This window comes from Vitis riparia, chromosome 8 (assembly GCF_004353265.1).
Source record: "Vitis riparia cultivar Riparia Gloire de Montpellier isolate 1030 chromosome 8, EGFV_Vit.rip_1.0, whole genome shotgun sequence".
NCBI lineage: Eukaryota > Viridiplantae > Streptophyta > Magnoliopsida > Vitales > Vitaceae > Vitis > Vitis riparia.
The window spans coordinates 18,328,661-18,350,897 of NC_048438.1; the positions used below are offsets into that span (position 1 = coordinate 18,328,661).

General features: G+C 37.7%; 3 protein-coding genes across 6 annotated transcripts; 2 read left to right on the forward strand and 1 right to left on the reverse strand.

Moving 5' to 3' along the window:
• Positions 1-2,617, forward strand: LOC117920901 (leucine-rich repeat receptor-like protein kinase PXC1). Its single transcript, XM_034838591.1, has 2 exons — positions 1-1,509; positions 1,623-2,617. Exons 1-2 carry the CDS (start codon positions 138-140, stop codon positions 2,300-2,302), a joined length of 2,052 nt encoding a protein of 683 aa, XP_034694482.1. The 5' UTR covers positions 1-137; the 3' UTR covers positions 2,303-2,617.
• Positions 2,618-2,891: 274 nt separating this feature from the next.
• On the reverse strand, positions 2,892-12,818 carry LOC117920902. Of its 4 annotated transcripts, XR_004652272.1 has the most exons (8): positions 11,603-12,816; positions 11,119-11,263; positions 10,909-10,962; positions 10,721-10,812; positions 4,481-4,716; positions 4,130-4,333; positions 3,458-3,808; positions 2,892-3,375 (listed from the first exon to the last, which is right to left on the reverse strand). XR_004652272.1 is itself a non-coding variant. In XM_034838594.1 (7 exons), exons 1-7 carry the CDS (start codon positions 12,541-12,543, stop codon positions 3,787-3,789), a joined length of 1,698 nt encoding a protein of 565 aa, XP_034694485.1. In that variant the 5' UTR covers positions 12,544-12,818; the 3' UTR covers positions 2,892-3,786. The 4 variants fall into 4 exon arrangements, 3 of the variants coding, with proteins under 3 accessions (XP_034694485.1, XP_034694483.1, XP_034694484.1); XM_034838594.1 differs by having other exon boundaries at positions 2,892-3,808; positions 4,126-4,333; positions 11,603-12,818; XM_034838592.1 differs by having other exon boundaries at positions 2,892-3,808.
• Positions 12,819-13,733: 915 nt separating this feature from the next.
• LOC117920355 (pyruvate kinase 1, cytosolic) lies at positions 13,734-21,913 on the forward strand. The gene is made up of 16 exons (XM_034837824.1): positions 13,734-13,983; positions 14,201-14,297; positions 14,455-14,552; positions 15,054-15,209; positions 16,395-16,472; positions 16,804-16,935; positions 17,652-17,732; positions 17,905-17,976; positions 18,095-18,184; positions 18,585-18,729; positions 18,960-19,048; positions 19,740-19,835; positions 19,983-20,050; positions 20,255-20,354; positions 21,076-21,135; positions 21,344-21,913. The coding sequence occupies exons 1-16, from the start codon at positions 13,915-13,917 to the stop codon at positions 21,494-21,496; spliced, it is 1,584 nt and encodes a 527-aa protein (XP_034693715.1). The 5' UTR covers positions 13,734-13,914; the 3' UTR covers positions 21,497-21,913.
• Positions 21,914-22,237: the final 324 nt, after the last annotated feature.

The following is a 22,237-nucleotide window of genomic DNA, read 5'->3' on the forward strand; positions in this document are numbered from 1 at the left end:
AGAGAGAGAGAAGGGGGGAGAGAGAGAGGAGAGATGGGGACGGGGTCTCTCTCCCTACGATTCAACTTTTCTTAAACCCCATATTTTTAAAACACTCTCCACCACCCTCTTCCCGCCCAACTCCTCCCACTTAACACATGGAGTTTTATGCGTTGCCTTTCTCCCTCTCCTTCCTCTCTCTTTCTTTCTCTCTCCTTCTCCTCCTCTCACCCTCTCTGTCTCTCTCTAACGATACCTTTGCACTCTCTCAGTTCCGCTCGCAGACCGACGTCCATGGCACTCTCATCTCCAACTGGACCGGCGCTGACGCCTGCTCTGGCGTGTGGCGTGGCGTCCGTTGTTTCGATGGTCGAGTCGCCGTTCTTTCTCTACCTTCTTTATCTCTCCGTGGCCCCATAGACGCCCTCTCCGGTCTCAACCAGCTACGAATTCTTGATCTTCAGGGCAACCGTCTAAACGGCACTGTTTTGCCCATCGCTAATTGCACCAATCTCAAACTTGTGTACCTCGCTGGAAACGACTTTTCCGGTGAAATTCCGCCAGATTTTTCCTCACTCAGGCGATTGCTCCGGCTGGACCTCTCCGACAACAATCTACGTGGACCCATTCCGGCGTCTCTCTCCAGCTTGCCTCGTCTACTCACTCTTCGACTGGAAAACAATGTCCTCTCCGGTCAAGTCCCGGATCTCTCGGCGTCTCTCCCGAATCTCAAAGAGTTGAATTTGTCTAATAATGGGTTTTTCGGGCACTTACCCGAAGGTATGGCGAAGAAATTCGGTGACCGGAGCTTTCAGGGGAATGAAGGGCTATGCGGGTCGAGCCCTTTGCCCGCTTGTTCGTTCACGGAGGCTTCCCCGACGGCCGCTTCTGCCCAAACAGTTCCGTCAAACCCTAGCTCGTTGCCCTCTGCACCAATAATTGATGCGGAGAAGAAACGATCTCGAAAGGGGCTAAGCCCGGGAGCGATTGTGGCAATTGTGATAGCCAATTCAGTGCTATTGCTGGTAGTTGCTTCATTCGTTGTTGCATACTATTGTGGGAGGTATTCAAGGGAGGGCAGTTCGAATTCAAAGGCGGGTAGTGAGGGTGGGAGGAGAAGGAGAAGTGGGAGCAGCTCTGCTAGCGAGAAGAAGAAGGTGTATGCAAGCTATGGAGGTGGAGCAGATAGCGATGGGACCAACGCCACTGATCGAAGCAAGCTTGTGTTTTTTGATAGAAGGAAGCAGTTTGAGCTGGAGGATTTGCTGAGGGCGTCAGCTGAAATGCTCGGGAAAGGGAGCCTGGGGACAGTGTATAAGGCGGTGCTGGATGATGGGTGCACAGTAGCTGTGAAGAGGCTAAAGGATGCAAACCCATGCGCGAGGAAGGAGTTCGAGCAGTATATGGATGTGATTGGGAAGCTTAAGCACCCCAACATTGTGCGCTTCAGAGCCTACTATTATGCCAAGGAAGAAAAGCTCCTAGTGTATGATTATCTCCCCAATGGGAGCTTGCATTCTCTTCTTCATGGTTGGTATCTAGAACCACATAATCAATATTACGCTTTTTTATTTATTTATTATTCTCTAATGTGGTGGGTTGGATAAGCATTTTTTGACACTTGATCTTGTTAATGCAATTAGGAAACCGAGGTCCAGGAAGAATTCCCTTGGACTGGACTACAAGGATCAGCTTGGTGTTAGGGGCTGCTCGAGGCCTTGCCCGAATTCATGAAGAGTACACAGCATCCAAAATACCTCATGGGAATGTCAAATCTTCCAATATACTGCTTGATAAAAATGGTGTGGCTTGCATTTCTGATTTTGGGTTGGCACTGCTTTTGAACCCAGTTCACGCCACTGCAAGACTGGGAGGATACCGTGCTCCGGAGCAGTTGGAAATCAAGAGGCTCTCTCAGAAGGCGGATGTGTACAGCTTTGGGGTGCTGTTGTTAGAAGTACTTACTGGGAGAGCTCCATCACAGTATCCTTCCCCAAGTCGTCCTCGTGTGGAAGAAGAGGAACAAGGGGTGGATTTGCCAAAGTGGGTTAGATCGGTTGTGAAGGATGAATGGACAGCAGAGGTGTTCGATCAAGAACTTTTGAGGTACAAGAACATCGAGGAAGAGCTGGTGGCAATGCTTCAGGTGGGGATGGCCTGTGTTGTGCCACAACCAGAAAAGAGGCCTACCATGTCGGAAGTGGCCAAGATGATCGAGGATATCAGGGTGGAGCAATCTCCATTGGGAGAAGAGTACGACGAATCACGCAATTCACTTTCACCTTCACTGGCGACCACCGAAGATGGGCTAGCCGGCTACTGATCCTTGATTGGCTGATGCTGCTAAATGTACTACATGATTGCTCCATCACCTACCCCTCTCACTTGCATCCCCTCACTGCAAATTGTTGCTGTTCCTGGCCCTCTTCCTCAGGCTATGCTTTCTCCTGTGTTCCATTTTGCTTGTAATGTTTATAAGCTTTATGTTTCCTGGTTGTTGCAGGTGGCGAGATCCGATGATTTCACCAACTAGGCAACAATATAGTTTTATTTAGTCTTCTCCCATGTAATGTAATTTTTGACATTTGAATTAGTTATTAGTTGTTTCCCAAGAAAAAAAGGTCTAAATCTTCAAGGATGGATGGTAGCAACTTGATCAACTGATTGTCTCAGGAACTGCAATCAACGACAAGCCGGTTCACATGTATCACTCTCCACAGTTTCAGCCGAACTTGCACTTGGCCACGCAGCAAACGGCTCTTCCTCATCCAAGGGTGCATCCATAAGAGCAAAAAGCATAAATAACATTCACCACCACTGAAGACAGCCATTATGCTATTAATCTAATCTTTATGTTCCTAATAAATAAGAGATTTGATCTGATTATTTTCACCACACAATAAGATATGGAAGTCATAAATACTTCAAAATTACATTACCCTCGAATAACAATAGTTCCTCATTTCTCATTTCCCATATAATCAAACAGAAAATCGTTTAAGAGTAAAAAATAGTGAGATACAATCCCCCCAAATCTATGATATCAAAAGCCCTAGACATCACAGTGTTGCGTATCCAACGCAAAACACCAAATAGTCATTTACAGGAATGTGCTTGACATAGAGAACCAATTATCACGTGCGGAGTATATCAATACCAGCTTTTTTTCCAGCTCTAGCATCTTTTACCAATTCTTTTTATGTTTCAAAACACCATCCGACAAAGAGACGCATTGGAGAAAAAAACATGAATTTCCACATACTTCTGTGTATCATTGTCCAGTTGCCACAACTTTCTATTGTATCTCATTTTCAAAACTACTGTCAGTACACCACTTTCAGTACACTCAGTCATCAACATATCTGCATCTAACTCTGTTCTCCAACTAATGATTCTCTGAAAATTAATGCAATTTACAATATGAAAATACAAGAGGAAACTCCATAACAGTGAAGTAGACCATCAATCAGGCAGTTACCTTTGTAAACAATCAGTTACTGGCATCATGCATGTTAAGACTGTCATAGAAACTCAAATCCACCTTTCTCATGCATTTTAGAGGCTGATAATCAGGGGAATCATTTACTGAAATTAGTCCAAACCCCAATGGTGAAGCACTCAGCTGTGGAATGTAGGCGGCCCTCCACCATTTACTTTAAGGGACTGCTGGACAGTAATATGGTAGGAGGTTCTGAAGTTGATGCATGAGAAAGTAGATGCTTCATGAATATTTAACTAATCCTTCCCGTTTGATCGATCAGTGTACCAACTTGGTCCCCACACAATGCTCTTGAAATGTTTCCGGGCTCAAGAAGGTTGAAAACCACAACTGCACATAGAAATATAATTAAATTGTTACAGGTCCCAAAGGAACAAAAGAAAATTTAATGACATAATTCCATCCTTTCCCTCAAAGGGTTTGGCCACTCTCTGGCCTCCAGTTTAGACTGATGGCTAATCACATCAAAGTATATCCTATATACTTCCCTCCTTTCTCAACAACAGGGTGAATAGTTGAAACATTCACACTTCTATTGACCCTGATGTGAAGCGCATAATTAGTAACAACTCTATTCATCTTGATGTGACACATAAATTAGCAGAATGAAATGGAATATGTGTACCAATAGGATAGAGCAAATATACCAACCAGGAATTCTGTTCTCTTCACAGAATGTCATGGCCATCATGTCCATGGAGGTAGCACCACTGGAAACCAACTCCCTGAAGGAAATGTGCTCAAATGTAACATTATTGTTTCTGGAGTTGCAGTCATAAACACCATCTACATTGGTACCTTTGAGAACTGCATCAGCATTAACTGCAGCAAAAGAGTGTTCCAGATAATGCAAAACTGAGAGAAATAGAAACAAAAAAGAGCACATATCTCAAAAGTGGGACACCCACATATGCACTCAGACTAGGTAAATTAAATAAAACTTGGCATTTTCAATCAATCAAAAAGGTTAATGTGAGCCCTGTGAATGGGGAAAGACCCTACTTTCTGAAGCTCGAAGAGCAGCTGCTGTATCAGTGGAAAAGAGTGGATTTCCAGTGCCAGCACCAATACCACCAAATATTACAACTCTTCCTTTTTCAAGGTGTCGGATTGCCCGTTGCCGACTGTACGGCTCAGCAACCTCCTGCATTGCAAATGCGGTTTGCACACGTGTCTGAACACCCATCTTCTCTAAGGCTGACTGGAGCAATATAGAATTCATGACAGTTGCCATCATACTGGTCAGAATTGCAAAATTTACCACTCGTTTAGTTCATGACCAACCACAAACTTTAAAAAATAAAATCAAAATTTATCTGGCAATATCACATACTGCAAACAGTGGAAGAAATAACCTCTGCAACAAGCTAATGTAAAAAACATGAAAACAATGGTGAATCTTATGTTAGGTGGGTTGATTATGGGCCCATATAAGTGTCGGGTGCAGGAGTGTTTACAAGTGGCTGATCCTTCAAATCTCAAATTTTAGAATAGGGGATTCAGGTGAAAAAGGGTTCTTGAATATAACATAATAGAAGGAAACAAAATTCAATTAGAAGTGAAAAATACATACCCTTAAAGAAAACAAATGCTTTCTTCTCTTTCATCCCCATTTAAACAGATAAAATCAAAATAGTCAACACTAAAGTAAAATAAGAGTATCTGACAAAGATCACACAACCATACCCTATGCATGGGTTCAAATACAAGTGTTGGGTGTGAGTGTGTGCTAGGTGTTTGATCCTTTACATCTCAAATTTGAGGATAGGGAGACTCATTTGAAAAAGTATACTAAATAGTACTTAGATATGAAATGATAAAGAAAAACATTAATTAGAAATCTATTAAAACCAAAATAAAGGGATCGGAAAAGGATCCAACACATAGTTTTAAAAGGGGCAAGGTGCACCGAAGGCACAAAAGTCTCCTAGAGCTGCAACTCAAGATGCGCACTTGAGTGAAGTAAAATATGGTCTAAGATGCATATTAATTTTAAGATTTCAAACATTGAAAAGAAACATTCAACAAAAAAGTAATTAAATTATGTGAATTTTAATATACAATTAGAAATTTTATTTAAAAAGAAAATGTAAAGGAGACAAGGCGTGCCTCATTAAGAAGGTGCATATATTGACATGCGAGGCACTACAACTAGGGAGAGGTTGTGCCTTGAGCCTAGGTTCACTTAAGTTTGCCTTTTAAAACCATGATCCCACACCCACAATCTTGTTATATCATGTTGATGCTAGTATATTGAGTAAAAGTTGAAAAGTCTCGGTATCACAACTCACACTCTTATCATGTAATCTTGACAAGTGCCACATTGCAAGTTGAAGCATTCATGCTTCAATACATATGCAAGCATAGTTGTTAAAAACTTACCAAACGAAATACAAAACAACAAAACAATATAACCAAATGATACAATAATTTTTATTTTTATTTTTATTTTTATGTAAATCAATGCATATCATTGATCCACATCTCATCTTAAGTGTATTTTCCGATGCAAATACAATGATGCATGATATGAAACGTAATACAACAATACATAAACCTTTAGTTATTTTTCATAATTTAAAATAAAAATTGAATTCCAAAAAAAATTCTTAAAAAGAATTATCATATTAAATGTTTAAAATGTACTTTAATCTTAGAATTGATCATAAAATAAGAAGAAAATGGTAAAGCAATCTAACATGAAAAAGGTATGTACTTGCTATTGAACACACATGAAATATTGATAGTTAAATAAATTTATTCTCATAATGAATGTTGGTGAATTATCATTTGAATTTGAATGTTGACATTGAAAGTTAGGGTAAATAAAAACATTTACCAAATATATTTGAAATGAATGCTGGTGAATTATCATTTAAATGAATGTCTCATCCTTCTTGATCTTTTTAATTAATAAAAAAGATCAATTGGGTTTCTAGTAAAAAAATATGTATATACATATCATTTAAATATTTTGAATGTTAACATTGAAAATCATCAAGAATAAAATCTTTTACCTAATATATTAGTTTTTCCCCCTTTTTTGTGAGGAGGTGTGGGAATTTTTTCAATGTCAAAGGAATGATGACAAACGACACATAAAGACGTGTATATATATATATAACAACAATACATATAAATATATGCTTAGTTAGATATTGGGTTAAAAATTCAAAAAGTTTAGTTTTGTGGATTTCATGATGAGCCTATGCATTAAATTCATATTTTTAAATTGAAGATTTCAACACTCTAATTCACAATGTTTTCATACGGTATGACATAGTTTAATTTTTTATATCATGACATAGTTTAATTTTTTATATCATATTGCCTTTAATGGAATTGGTTACATCACTCTAAATTTCATGTCTTTGACATATATAGATTTCATATATGTATTGTCTCTTGAATTTTATCTTGTATTATAAATTTTTTCATAAAATAAATAAATAAATAAAATATGCATATGGTTTCTTTTTGTGTGTAAAATGTATGCATATTTTTTCCATTTATTTATTTTTATGGAAAAAAATTATAATGCATGAGATGATAAAATACAAGAGACAATACGATACACTATACAATTTATGAGTTAACAACTATGTATGCAACATAATAAGCTATAAGTCATGTAAAAAAGTCCAACCTATCAAAAAAAGAAGTCATGTAAAAAAGTCTACTAATATAGAGACCTAACCTTTGAGGTTAAACAAGCATAAAAAAAGAACTAAAAGAGAACTTCTGACAATATTCTCTCTTTCTAGTCTCTTTACTCAACTTTATCACAAATAGATTCCCAAATAGCTTCAAAGAAGAGTTTCTTCCCTTCACTTAATTTATGTGCTTAAACATTGTTGATTTCTTTAACATTTTTTTAGAGATAGCTCATAAAAGCCAACCTCGGTGTTTTTTTTTTTTTTCCTCTCTTTTTTCATAGGCAAATAGAGATATATCATCTACCACCTAGCAAAATAGACCATGTGCACTAGAAGTATACAAAGGGAACAATAATAAAAATGAAAATAGGAAACTATACGATAACCATATTCTACGTAGGACATCAATAAAATCAAGCAAAGAGCAATTAACCATCCCCAATGGGGACTCTATACCACTCCCTAAGGGATTTGATGAAAGTGTCTTTTAATCTCCAATCAATACTTCCACCTCATTGAAAATATTTGTTTTTTTTATCAGAACCTCATTGAAAATATGATAGTGAAGCTTTTTCAAAATTTACCAAAAAAGGCAACAAGGAGTTAATTCACCACATCTTCCCAAGCCTTCCAACCAAACAAGAGACATTGTATTGATTCTAGAAGAACCCACTGAATTCTAGAAATAAAAATAACATGTCCTGCAACAATCAAGCTTTTTGTTTGCTGATTCTACATTAGCTCTACAAAGATTACCCTTATTCATGAGACCACCCCCTCCTCATTATTTGGTTTATTGTTAAAAACCCCACACATCTCTTTCAAGGAAAAAAGAAAGATCCCTCAAGCACATTGAATGGTACAAATATGTAACTTGGAATCCTACCTTCTTCTACCCCTCCACAAGAGAGCATTCTCTCATTCCCAATGGAATTCACAGCCTCCACTCCTAAAAAGGCCTTCTAAAACAGAGATTTCAATGGCCTTGATCTCTCTTAATCAGCCCAAATATCCACCATTCTTGCAAATTAGGCGATAGCAAAACTATGAAAACTAAAGAATGCTTCGTTCAAGGAACTCCTCCCAACCCACCATACCGCCTCCCCTCCCATCCCCCCTTTCTTTTCCCCTTTTCCACAATCTATCCTTCTCACTAGCAAATTTTGATCAAAGTATTTCTTTCCTTCTAGGTGACTCCCTACTGGGAATCTCTTTAGATTTTTCCAATTTCACACTCACATTTTTAAGCAAGACAACCAACATAAACTATGTCAAATATTTAGGCTTCCTTGGGTGTCAGGGGTCTCCTTGGGATTCTTCTTCTTCTTCTTTGTCTAGGACAAGAGCTGGAAAATTTAGGCAAAGGGCAAGAGCAACCCTCACCAAAATCTGAGGGGATGGGCCAGCCTGAGTTGGATTTTCCCATTGATGCTCCTCTGCGAATGATGTTAAAGGACGGACAAACCATAGTTTTTCCACAAAACACAATTGGACTGCCTCCGAGTTCCAAGGCTGCCAATGCAGGGTCAAGGGACACCCATACATGGGATTCAACAATCCTTCTATCCTCAAGGGATGGCTCCAATGATATTTTGGAGGGAATGAGAATAGGGGATTTGCCTTAGAGTTCTCTCTTTGGGTTAACAAAAAAAATTTGTGGTTTTGTATAAAAGTGGGCGTGTTAGTAGAAGGTTAAGAAAATGACATTCTAAGGATTCTTTAAAAAGCAAAGGAGAGCATAGTTTTAAAAGGTGCAAGATGCACCTAAGGCACAAAAGTCCCTTATAGCTTAGGCGTACGGGCAACACAAGGTGAGCACTTGAGTGAGTAAAACTTGACCTATGATGCATATCAATTTTATAAAATATGATCTACAATCTAATCAAATTAATAAAAAAAAAAATTATGATTCCAAACATTTAAAAGAAACATTCAACAAAAAAATAATGAAATTATATAAATTTCAATTTACAGATAAAAATTTCAAGAATAAAAGTGTTTAAAAAGAAAAAGTAAAGGAGTGCCAAGGTGCACCTTTGTAACAAGATGCGTGTCTTAGCAAGTAAGGCATTATAACTAGGGAGTGGTCCCTAGTTATAACGCCTTGGGCCTAGGCACACTTTAAGTGCACCTTTTAGAGCTATGGAGGTGAGGAAAGGTTCCAATAACTAGTTAGTTCAAGGAAGAAGCCAATGAGAATCAATTGAAGGAAGGAAAGGGAACTCAAAACGAAAAACAAGATGAGGAAGTTGTGGATTGTTGGTACATTAGAGAGGTTAACTTATGAAGTTGAGAATTCTCTCTTAGAATGTGAGCGGGTTGCATGACCCAAATAAAAAGAAGGTGATCAAATCCACTATGAGTTCAAATAAACAAGATTTGAATTTTTTTTTTTTTTAATAACTAAATAAACCATATTTGCTTTGTTTGTAGGAAACCAAATTCAGTTCTATGAGCATTAAAATTGATAGAAGCGTGGGTGTGGGTTGGGGCTTGACATGGTCCTCTCTCAATGCTAAGGGATGTCATTGTCCTGGAATTCCAAAATTGTGGATCATGTAGACGTGGAGTCAAGGGCTTACTACATATTTTGTTAGTTTAAAAATTGTGAGGATGGTTTTGTTTGGAATTTTTTCATGGATTTATGGGCCTTTGTGAGGAAGGGAGAGAAAAAAGATGTGGGAAGAGTTGGCTTCATTAGAGGTATATGGGAAGAGTCCTAATCCTAAGAAGTGATCTCGATGTCATTCGCTTCCTTTTTGAGAAGAGAAATTGCAAGCAAATTTCTTCATCCATGAAGTTTTTTGTTTTTTTTAGTTCATTGATGAGCTTGAATTGGTGGATCCACCGTTATTTAGAAAGGCCTTTACATGGAGAGAAGGTTAGGATGGATGTTCCAAATTGTGCTTGAATTGCCTTTTGATTCTTGGTGATTGGGAGGCCTATTTTTCCTTAGTGTCTCAACTTTTACTTCCTAGGCCTATGTCTAATCACTCACCTATCTTGCTCAATTGTAGGGGGGCTTAGTAAGGGCATGACATCGTTCAGATTTGAAAACATGTGGTTGAAAGCGGAGGGGTTTGGTGAGCTTGTCAAGGCTTGGTGGCAAAGCAAGGAATTTAGGGGCAACCCTAGCTTTGTGCTTGAGAAGAAGTTGCAAGCTTTGAAAGGCGACTTGAAAAAATGCAATAGAGAGGTATTTAGCAACATGTCAATTCACAAAGAGCATTGGAGAAAATAAAATTTTGGGACAGCAAAGAAAGGGACGGCCCTTGGTATGAAGAGGACAAGTCTCATCATTTTATAGTAAAAGATGAATATAGTCATTTAGCCATTAGGGAAGAAATTCCATGGAGACGTAAATCAAGGGTCTTACGACTTAAGGAAGGAAACAAAAACACAGAAATTTCTGTTCTAAACATAGAAGGATAAAACCTAGTTTAAAATAAAGAATCTGAAGAGCATATTAAAAAAATACCAATCAAGTGCTTCACTCCAGAAATAACAAGTACCAGAAGTAAAAAAAGTTATGAAATTAAGAATGCGAAGAGAATGAGACATTACAAATTTAGTAATAACACATTACCCTATCTGATAGGCAGTAGGTCTATCTAGACCAGTTGCAGTTACCCACGTGTCTCCGCAAAAGAAATTTCGGCCTCCGACAACAATTGCAACCTAGGAGATGACAAAAGAGTTAAGCATATTACACTTCAAATCGAGGAGAGAGAATACCCTCCATGTTGCAGATGTCAATCATATGGAAATAGATACCTCTACACCAAGGCGGCAGGCCATCGCTACTTCTCTTGCAATCAACATGGCCACCTAAGAAGTAAAAAAAAAAAAAAAAAAAAAGAAAACCAAATCAGCCTACAGGCTTCCATCATGAACACATATCAAGATTAAGCAGTTCATTTTCTAGTGGCCAGTACACATGGTTATCACATTCAATTCTCTACAAGGTTAATGGAGTCCATATACCTTTGGGTCAATATTGTGAGGGCCAGTGCCAGCAAGAGCAGCACCACTAATTTTGAAGACTACTCTCCGCCATCTAGGATTTGAAATCGATTTGGACTTCACATTATTCATCTGACCAACAGGACTGGGAGTAGCCATTGCAAATCTACCAAACAAATATCATATATTTGATCAGAAGATTTCAACACCGCTGCCAGCGTTCATGAAAATCAACTGAACAGATATGCATGACAAGTTATACTGACTAAATTGACACCATATGAACTTCAAACAAAATAACAAAATTGAAGTTGAAATATCAAGGGGAAAAAACATATAGCATCAACCCAGTGTAAATAGAGGCGTCAGATATGAGATATTTCCATATCTCAGACGATTCCTCATTAAGAATCCTAAAGCTACCCAGAGATCACAAAATGTTCACATAACAGCATGTATAAAATTAAATCTTCAAGGAGAATTGAACATGCACCTGTATACATACCTCTTAGATTGCCGAAGCATATTACCTGAAGCGACAATACTCTTATCTTCATCAGAAACCGCTTTCACTGGCAAAGAATTCCCAACAATCTCCTCCATCTTCTTAAACCAAGGCCAGTGACTAGCGGAAACGCCCCCATTACTCATCCGATGCCTCTCCAACTTATACCTTTTCTTCAAATTATCCACCTTGTTCTTGCACTGCTCCACGCTCTTCGATTGCTTATCGCATCGCTCACTCACTATCGCCGCCACCTCCTCCCAGTCTCTACCCCGAAGATTTCCCCGATTCAGCTGAGTGAACTTCTCCATGTACGCCTCAAGGAGACATCCGATAGCCGTATCGCTCCACTCCTCCCGATCCTTCCTATACTCGTTTCTGTATTCTCCACCGCCGGCCGCCGTGGAGGTGGTGGACACAGCTCCACCGCCGGGAATTTTCTGTTTTCTGTAACAACACGCGGTTCCTCCATCACTGAGCTCCTCCCGATCCTTTCGCTTTTCATTCCTTACACTGCCCCTTGCTTTGTTCGGATCCGAATCCTCTTCAAACGGAGTCGGATCCTCCTCAGAAAAAGGGTTGACGTCGGGAAACGCCGCCGGACACTTGGTATCGCCCTGGGTACAGAACGCGGCGTCAGTATATCCATCGGTATCGTCTTCTTCCTCTCCGACGCCGGAGGCGATCTTCTCAGGACTACCACCAGCGGCGACGGCAGAATGATTGAGGATGGGTTGTGGAGGAGGGGGCGGTGGCGCGTGGATTTGAATAGGCTTAGGAGAAAACCGGGGAGAAGCAAATGGCTGATGGTGGTGGTGGGGGTGGGGGTGGGGGTGGTGGAGGTGGTGGTGATGAGGTAGGTGGTGGTGGTGGTGGTGGCTAGGGTTTGTCTGGGTGGTGTCGTCACCGAGGAGAGAGAAGTCGTCGTCGCACGACGCCATAGGAGGACGTTAGGGTTAGGGTTTTGGGAACGACGACGTTAGTGAAGGAGGATGCGACGTTGATGGAATTAGGATCAGGTGTTTTAACGGTGGGTGTGTGCCGTGAGTTGGTCTGGGTTGTACCGTGACGGCTTCTCACGGCACCGTTAAGTAGGCTTGGTGGTGGGGTGTCACATGGGTGGGACCCATACCAACACATCTTCGTTTGCTTTGGATAGTAATTGACGCTGTTGCGTTAGTGGTTGGTTTTGGGTCTTGGGCATTGCTCATCGGGCGCTTGTGGGCTTCTCCCTTTTATTTACTACCCTTAAGGCTGTAGCCGCCTATAGCTCACCCCGCACATACATTGACCAGGCTGCCCTCCCCTACACCCGTAACACTCTCCAAGCCCGTACTTTTGCTTCAGGGTTCCTTTCGTAAACTCACTACTTTCTCTTTCTGTTTCAAAATCATAAAATAAATAAACTTATTTAAAATAATGATAATACGTCAACATCTTTTAAATGAACATGCGACATCTTATTCTAATATAATTAATTTAAAAAAAAAATTATGTAAGAGTGGCTCAGCAACCATTGCATGTGGGAAATAAATAATAATAATAAAGACGACCTTGTTTCATTTTTAATATCCCAATCAGCAAGTACTTGTTTACCAAAGAGACATGTAGACGGGGCATGATTCTCGTGAATAATGATGGGTGTGCATGCCATGTGGGGTTGTTGGATATCTTGGGTAGAATGGCACGTGACATACCAACAGTAATATGAATTGGGTGGAGGGGGCTGTGTTTGTACTGGCAAACAAATCAAGCTAGATTTTTTTGGGCTACAAAGTTCCCAACCCCATGCACCAAAACCAGTGGGCCGACTGCAAACCCAGGGACGTAGTAAAACGGTAAAGAAATAGCCCATAGAAATTGACTTGAGATGTGGGGGCAAAGAGTAGATGGTGGCCTTTCTTGGTGCGCAAAAAGCACTATCACCGAACACGTGTAGTTTTCTTTTTTAAATTATTTTAATAAAAGAGGCAGGTACCTCTTTTATACGAGGTAGACCATAGCTTTCAATTTGTCGCGATAAATTTGAGGAATTGGAGGAGAAAAAGAAATTTTGTAAAAAGAAAGGAGATTGAGTTTGGGATATTTTAAAAGTGAATAAGAGAATTTGACAAACTATAGAACAAGGTTTATAGGACAAAAAAACAGCGTGCAGGACTGGAAGAAAAGTAGGGAAGAAGCGCATATGCAGAGGATAAATATTCAAAATTGAAACCCTTCGCTCAATTCACGCTGCTTCCGATCGAAGCACTTTATCTCTCTAAACCTCTATCTGCGTCTCCGCTGTTCCCTTCCATTCTTAGCCGTTGAAGATGCATGCCAATCACCTCCTTCTCGAGGAGCCCATCCGTATGGCTTCCATCCTCGAGCCATCGAAGGCCGTAAGTTGTTTGTGGTTTTATATTGTTTCGTATTGGCAATTTTTCATCATCTGCAACGGCGATGAACCGATCTACGTTGAATATTATTCGTCCTGCTTTTTGAATAGCATTTGAAATCTGTGTTGTGGATGATTTTGGAAAGAAATTTTCTGTTAAATCGCTTCGGACTTATGACGCCAAAGTTGTCTTAATTAGATTCGCTTTTGTGATTATGCAGAGTTTCTTTCCCGCAATGACAAAGATCGTGGGTACCCTTGGGCCCAAGTCTCGATCCGTGGAGGTTATCTCCGGTTGCCTCAAAGTTGGGATGTCTGGTACGGTTCTTTGTTTATATCTGATCCTAAACTTGTTTTTGCATTAAATTGTTGAGTTTTTTCTTTCCTTTTTTTTAATAATGTTCAGACTAGGGTTTGGTTTGGTTTTGCTTCCAACTATGGAGGTATTGAGGCTTTGCTACGAATTGTTTTGTAGTTGCTCGCTTTGATTTTTCATGGGGAGACCCCGATTATCACCAAGAGACTTTAGAGAATTTGAAGGCGGCTGTGAAGAGTACTAAGAAGCTGTGTGCTGTATGTGATTGGGTTTTATCTTTTTTTTTTTTCTTTCATTAAATGTGCTTTAATAAGAGATTTTGTTCATTGGCATGCAATTTTTTGTGTGGTCTAGATTTTTGGAATGTGTTTCACTTTTCGCACCTTGTCTATCCAACATAAATATTTTTTATGATTAATGATTCTAACCATGGCTTTGGCTTTCAGGACAGAAAAATGGAGGAGGGAAAAGAAAAAAGAAATTTCAAAACCATTTTTTGTGGTTCTTTTGGTTTCTGAAGAAACAAAAGATTTTAACTCAACTTGATTTTCTAAAAGATATCAGTTGAGTTTGCTGAAAATCAAACGATGGAATATGATAGGGTTAAGATTTACTTTCTTTTTTCATCTTGGTTTTCTTGGTAACCAGATAGAGGTCTAGTGAAACATGGGGTTTTGGACTATTGTATGTTTATTTTCACTTTAATTTTAAACAAGGAATGGATAACCAAATGTATAATTTTATTCTTCTGTTTTCAGGTTATGCTAGACACGGTAGGAGCTGAATTGCAGGTTGTTAATAAATGTGAGAAGTCTATTTCACTTCTGGCTGATGGTTTTGTTGTTCTGACACCCTATCAAGATCAAGAAGCCTCCTCGGAGCTATTGCCAATCAATTTTAATGGCTTGGCGAAGGTTTAACGATACTCATCACTCGCATCACATTATATTGTTTTCATTCATTGCATTGTTTGTTTGTAAATTATTTGGCTATTGTACAAAATAATATTTATCCTATTTATTGATACTTGGGCCTATTTGTGATAAGCTCTTGTTTTTGTATTTAGCATCCAGTTGAAGCCTAAGTCATAATTTTTAAAAAGGGATATTGATGTCATAAAAATTTCTTTAAACATGAAATAACTTCTTATATATGTTGAATTAGAACTTCTATGAAAGTACCATTTTCTTGGCTTCCATTTTAAGTCCTTTCCTCTGTTTTTTATTTTTTTGATTTTATTAAATGGTAAGTCACAAACTTTTTCAATAAAATTAGTCAAATGGGCACAAAAGATTTTATTGATTTGTTTATGGTTTCTCAGAAGTCAATCCAATTTGGTCCTTAATAAATTTGATGGTATGCAATGATTAGGAAAGTTGTACGTGGGTGGATGTAAAATTGTTCATTCCACTTGAAAATTTGAACTTCTAAAGTAATCAACAACTTGGCATGAAGGGTTAAAATTGTTAACTCATAAAATCTAGAGCTTGGTTTGGAGTTGGAAAATGTCTGTATGTAGTATTTTTTGTTTTGTAGTTCCTAACGTCAGGTGTCTTCTGTGGAACTCCCTATAATTATTGAAAACATATTTTATCACCATGCATTTTGCTAATCTGTCATGCTCTTATTGTGGGGGTTGGAAATCAATCCTCAGGTTCTAGATTCTACTTATAAATAAGCGCCCTTGTTTGCTAGAAGTTGTGTAATTGCCTTGTTTGGAGTCATGGCTCTGGAATTGTATTTTAGATTCCACAGCATGTGCAGAGGTGTAAACATGGGTAAAAAGGATTGATTATCCATTCTGTCTTGTAACTGCATCAAAATACAAGTTTTTACTGGACAATCCCATATGAAATGCTCTAAAATTTACAAAACAACACTGGAAGAAAGATGCTAGTGAGGTTTCATGACATTCTTTGCTGCCCTGAAATTGTCCTCTTATCTTTTGTTCCTGAAACCCCGAACTGATCATAGATTGGATAAAATTTTTTGGAAACATTTCAGGCTCATAATCTAATAGGTCTTGCTTCATGGTTATGCACTTACGCTCTTTTTTAATGATTTCCTCACTTAACCAGTCCTTCAATTTGGTTTTGCAGGCAGTAAAGAAGGGAGACACCATTTTTGTTGGTCAATACCTATTTACAGGAAGTGAAACTACTTCTGTTTGGTTGGAGGTAAGAAAAAGACCATAGGTCTAGTTTTTTTCATTTGTTTTCCTGGTTTTTCTTTTCTTTTTTATTTTTTCTTTTCCCCTTTTCCTCTCTTTGTAAATTTGTAATTTTCTTCTTTGGAATGAGAGGGCTTAAAATGTTGTGCTTGCAGCTGAGATGGCTTGATTAAATAGAAATTATAAATAGACCTGGTTACTAAAAGTTTTGTATTAATATTCTACCCTACTAGGAGTTTTTTATTAATCTTTTACCTTGTGAACAATACTTTATAAGAAATCTGGGAATTGAATAATGATTGATGGCATGACCATTATTTTTAACCGGTGTTGGACAGGTATCTGAAGTGAAAGGAGATGATGTAGTTTGTATGATTAAAAATTCTGCAACTTTGGCTGGGTCGTTGTTCACTTTGCATGTTTCTCAAATTCATATTGATCTGCCTACTCTATCTGATAAAGATAAGGAGGTTAGTACCATCTCATTTTATGATGCTATTTTTTTCCTCCTTTGTATCATTTCCGTTCCCTGCTTTATGCAGAGAAAAAAAATATTATCATATAAATAAAAGAAGAAAAGCAACTTAAAAACAACACTTTGTATGTAATTTATCTGATGTTGACTTAGCTGTATGGCTTTTGCTCACTGCCACTGGTTATCATACAGGTTGGTAGTCCTATTGAAGCTTCATTTGTTTTTCTTGTTTTGGTGCTGTACTTTGATACAGTAACTTTATGGGCACTCTCATTTGAAGGGTAGAGATGGAGCACAAGAACTAAGTAATGGAGTGTAAATGATGCCTTTATGTTGTCAGTCACTCAAATTGTTTATAAAATATAAAAGAAAAAACCACAGGTTAGATCCACCCAGACTCTTAATGATGGCAGCACATCTATCAACTTTACATCACTCATGAACCCAAAATTGGGACCCTTTTAAAAGTTATATGTATGTTGGTGAAGAAAGAATTAATTCATGGTTATGATAATGAAATGAAATTCCTTATTCTATCAAATATATTTGAATCTATTTCAGCTGAACAATGGATGTTGTTAACTGCATACACCTCCATCCCCACTCCCATATGGGGCCCACCCCCCTCCCCCACTCACGCACGTCACACAATAATATTTTTCTTTCTGCTGTGGCTTTCTTATCAGCTATCTTTATCAATTATGATTTCAGGTTATAAGTACATGGGGTGTTAAAAACAAAATTGACTTCCTTTCACTGTCATATACCAGGCATGCAGAGGATGTTCGCCATGTAAGAATTGTTTTCTATTTTGTTTTTTTAATAGGAAGCATTTTTCATAATTCATCGCTTTCTATCAGGCTATAATTATCTCTTTTCTTATTTTTCGCACTCTTCCATTATTTGCTTCGAAATAGGTTGATCAAATAACTTGACTGAAAGGCTTCCTTTTTATGTAACACAGGCCCGTGACCATCTATCTAAGTTGGGTGACCTCCATCAGACTCAAATTTTTGCGAAGATTGAAAATGTGGAGGTGATCCACATATGTCATTAGCTCAAATGAGATTGACTAAGCTTATCAAATGCAATCCAGTTCTTCTAGCAGTGCTATGAGGATTTTAATGTAATACATTTTTCCTCATCTTTTTTAGGGTTTAAACCATTTTGATGAGATCCTGCAAGAGGCTGATGGTATAATCCTTTCACGTGGAAACTTGGGAATAGATCTTCCACCTGAGAAGGTCAGTTTTTTTAACCTATAATAAAGCAAGCTTCTAAAATGTGTTGGGTTTTGCAGGACCAATTGGGTGCTTACAGAAGATGACACTTGTACATGCAAAAAGTTTTTAGAAATAGAAAATCATTTTTATTCCTTTAATTTTCTGTGTGGGAAGTGAAATTGTTGATTACTTTTTAAGTTAAAGAACACAAATGGAGCCACTGAATAATTTACTACAAAGGGTTAAACTTGATTTTTACTATAATTACTTACATGTTCAAATTGTGCTTCATGACCAAATAAATTCATGTGGTGGAGTGTAGATAGTTGGAAGTTGACTGGTAATGATGAATTTCATTTACTGGCTTTTATTATGTGATACAGCAATACCTTCTGGTAATCGTCCACTGTGAATTTTGCAGGTTTTCTTATTTCAAAAGGCTGCTGTTTACAAGTGTAATATGGCTGGGAAGCCTGCAGTTATTACTCGTGTTGTGGACAGTATGACTGACAACCTTAGACCCACTCGTGCTGAAGCCACTGATGTTGCAAATGCTGTGTTGGATGGTATGTCACTTATCTGCAAACTACTGGTTGGGATTCTTTTGATTTCACTGGTTCCCCTTTCAAGTTTCCTGATTGTACAGAATATATTGTTACTAATTATGGGATTCTCTTGGCTTGATTGTAGAGAATATATGTTGTTTTTTAAATCTCCTTTTCTCTGTTTTGATTTCAATACATCTTTGATATGGAAGCTCCCTGACCTTTCTTCCCTAATAATGAAATGGGTGCAGGAAGTGATGCCATTCTTCTTGGGGCTGAGACTTTGCGAGGATTGTATCCTGTTGAGACTATTTCCATCGTTGGTAAAATATGTGCCGAGGTATGTCTTTTCCTTGCTATCGTATGGATGAGCATTTTTTACTAAGCAACTTTGTTTTCAATTGTAATGATGTTTTTTTAAATAAATAAAAAAAAAAAAAGAAAAAAAGAAAGGGAAAAAAAGCCTTGTTTTCAATGCAAGATACAAAACTTATACGTTGTAGAATTTCAAGAATTGTGAACTTTTTGTCATCTTAACATGTTAAATCTTTAAGTATTTTGTAGGAACTGCGAACATCTGATATATCTACTGTAGCTTTCTCCTGCTTGGGCATGGATGTCTTTTTTTTAATGGTTCAGTTAGAATGCCCATATGGGCCATCTTTAAATCCACTAGCACAAAGTGCATTCAGTGTTCCACAATATGTTAGAATGCTTCACTTAATTATCAGCCCCATTTTAAGTGAGAATTAAAATTTCAGGATTGTTTTAACTTGTTATTGCACATACTCAAAATAGGATTTTTTTTTTTTTTTAACAGGATAATGTTTTCAGCATTGAATCATAAGCAGCCTTTTCCGGGCCTACCACTTGAATGGATATCTTAAATACCCAGGAACTTGAAATATAGCAATGACAAAATATGCCCTGCTGCAGTTCTATATTTTCCATATAATTTCACTTTTTCTTAAGGAATATTATAACTGAGCTCTTACTAAGGGTGGGGATCTTCTTTTCAAAATGACTTGCAGGCAGAGAAGGTTTTCAATCAAGATCTCTACTTCAAGAAAACTGTCAAATATGTTGGAGAGCCAATGACCCACTTGGAATCCATTGCTTCCTCTGCGGTATTTTCTTTTAGTGTTTCCACTGAAATATTATTTTCTTTATTGATTATGTTGTTAGATTGATTTGTCCTAATTGCATTTTCTTCATATTGATATTGTATATTTAAATCTGAGTTTCTCATTGCCTATCATTCACTTATTATCTAGGTACGGGCAGCAATTAAGGTCAAGGCATCTGTTATTATTTGCTTCACTTCATCTGGAAGGGCTGCAAGGTATAGATGGATGTTTGAATACGGATGTGCATGTACTGGATATCCAAGAAAGCTCGATGATTTGTTTCTAGTCCATTTTCTTTCAGTGTGCAAGCTTAGTCTTGGAGGATCCATTTATTAATTAATATTCTCTTAATAAAAAATGCAACTTCCTCATATTCACTCTTCTGTAATGGCTTCTAACTAGATTACATGCATATGCAGATTGATTGCTAAATATAGGCCAACAATGCCAGTTCTTTCAGTTGTCATCCCTCGACTCAAGACAAACCAACTAAAGTGGAGTTTCAGTGGTGCCTTTGAGGTATGCACCTGACTTTAGTTTGTTTATAAGCTTGTTTACTGCATTTCTTTTTTTTTCTTTTCTTTTTTTCAGGAATTTACCAGGTGTGGAAATTGAATAAATTTTCGCTTATCCTATTAGTCCTTTTTCCTTTTTGAGAGAAATGCTCTTTCAATTTTCAACCAGTTGAGATCTAATGAGGTCTCATTTCTTACAAACAATGGATTACCATTGGATATGCTAAGCTTTCAACAGTTACTTGGTCATGGACAAAGTTAAACCTTTATCTTTTCTTTATTATGCCCTATCATGAGCATTCTTTTGTAAAAGGTTCTCATGTACAATGAAAATCAAAATATTGTACTTGGTATTTGTTAATATGATGTACAACTAATCAATGAGATGCTATCCATTCTAACAGTATTTACAAACTAATCCTAGGTTTCAAACAACCAGCATTAGTGTTCACAAACTAATTTTACAGATGGATTCCTTTATTTCGCCTCAAACCACTAGCATCTCACAAACTAACAGTATTTAGTCTGTTTTTGCATTTAAAATAAATTTGTGCCGAAGTCACTTTCTCTAATTAATTTCCACAAAGTTGCAGCCTATTGAAAAAAGCATTGTGCTTGGCTGTTCACATTTTTTTTTTCTTATTAAATTATAGGCTTACCTTGATTTGATATTCAAGCTGATTGATCTGTTGTATCTTTTTTTCTTTTCTGAAATGAATGGTTAGGCAAGGCAATCGCTCATAGTCAGAGGACTTTTCCCCATGCTTGCTGATCCCAGGCATCCTGTAAGTTTATATTCTATGTGACATTTTTGTTGATCCCCTTCTTTAAGATAGTATATTGGTTTGTTGATAGGTTAGCTCTATTACAACAGTTTTTTGGGGGGAAATTGTGATATCAATAATGATAAATGTTAATATTTTTGACCAACTGAAATTTCTCTAGTGTTGTTATATTCCCATATGTGATGCTCACCAGCTTTGATTTTGGCAGGCCGAGTCTACTAGTGCAACAAATGAGTCAGTTCTGAAGGTTGCACTTGATCATGGGAAGGCCTCAGGAGTTATAAAGTCACATGACCGAGTTGTTGTTTGCCAGAAGGTCGGGGATGCATCTGTGGTGAAGATTATAGAGCTTGAAGATTAGAATTGCATAGTAAAACATTTTTGGTTTTTCTTTCTTTTTTGGCTCCAAATTTTTTGGAAATGGTGATGAACTTTGTTAATATCACCCTAAGTTATAAGAGATTTTGGAGATGAGCTTATGATTTTATTTAGTAAGAATATATGCTGGGGCAATTTGTGTTGTTTAGCCAAAACTAAAGTCATGGAAACTTGTACATGACATGTCTGGTCAAAGCATTGAAGTCATCTGCAGGTTCATGCCCTTGAAATGGGCTCTTCTTGGTATTGAGCCAATAAAACCTTACAACTTTTGTTGAATCTTTGGACTTGCTCATGAAATGGGCTTCATCCGTCATGGTACTGTTTTCTGAGTTACTGGTTTCCAGTGCTTCAAAATTGTAATGCTCCTGTTTGGAATTTTATCTAGAAATTACTTACATACTCGTGGGTCAGGATGCCATTCAATTTGATGATTACCTGCATTTGATTTTTCTTTTTCTTTTTTCCCTGAATTTCCACAGGAGCATATTTGGTGGAGGAAAAGAACATTTGATGGTTTGGTTTGCTTTGTATGTAAACACAGCAAAACAGGGTACTCACTTGACCGGTTTATAGCCTTTCTTGCTCTAAATCTCCTGTTAAGTAATTTTTTAAGCTTGGTTTTTAAATTTTACAAGCTTCTTATTTTTCTTTAAAAATGTTCTCTAAAAGTAACTCTTTTAGTGGAAATATTTTTTCTAAAGTATTTTTTTACCGTAAAATT

Coding starts and splice junctions, on each gene's coding strand:
- LOC117920355 (XM_034837824.1), top strand. CDS start 13,915: ATGCATGCCAATCACCTCCTTCTCGAGGAGCCCATCCGTATGGCTTCC. Junction 16,936..17,651: donor TATCTGATAAAGATAAGGAG/GTTAGTACCATC, acceptor TTATGATTTCAG/GTTATAAGTACATGGGGTGT. Junction 21,136..21,343: donor TTGCTGATCCCAGGCATCCT/GTAAGTTTATAT, acceptor TGATTTTGGCAG/GCCGAGTCTACTAGTGCAAC.
- LOC117920902 (XM_034838592.1), bottom strand. CDS start 12,543: ATGGCGTCGTGCGACGACGACTTCTCTCTCCTCGGTGACGACACCACC. Junction 10,963..11,118: donor CTCACAATATTGACCCAAAG/GTATATGGACTC, acceptor TTTACTTCTTAG/GTGGCCATGTTGATTGCAAG. Junction 3,809..4,129: donor TGAAGAGAACAGAATTCCTG/GTTGGTATATTT, acceptor TTCTATGTGCAG/TTGTGGTTTTCAACCTTCTT.
- LOC117920901 (XM_034838591.1), top strand. CDS start 138: ATGGAGTTTTATGCGTTGCCTTTCTCCCTCTCCTTCCTCTCTCTTTCT. Junction 1,510..1,622: donor CTTGCATTCTCTTCTTCATG/GTTGGTATCTAG, acceptor TAATGCAATTAG/GAAACCGAGGTCCAGGAAGA.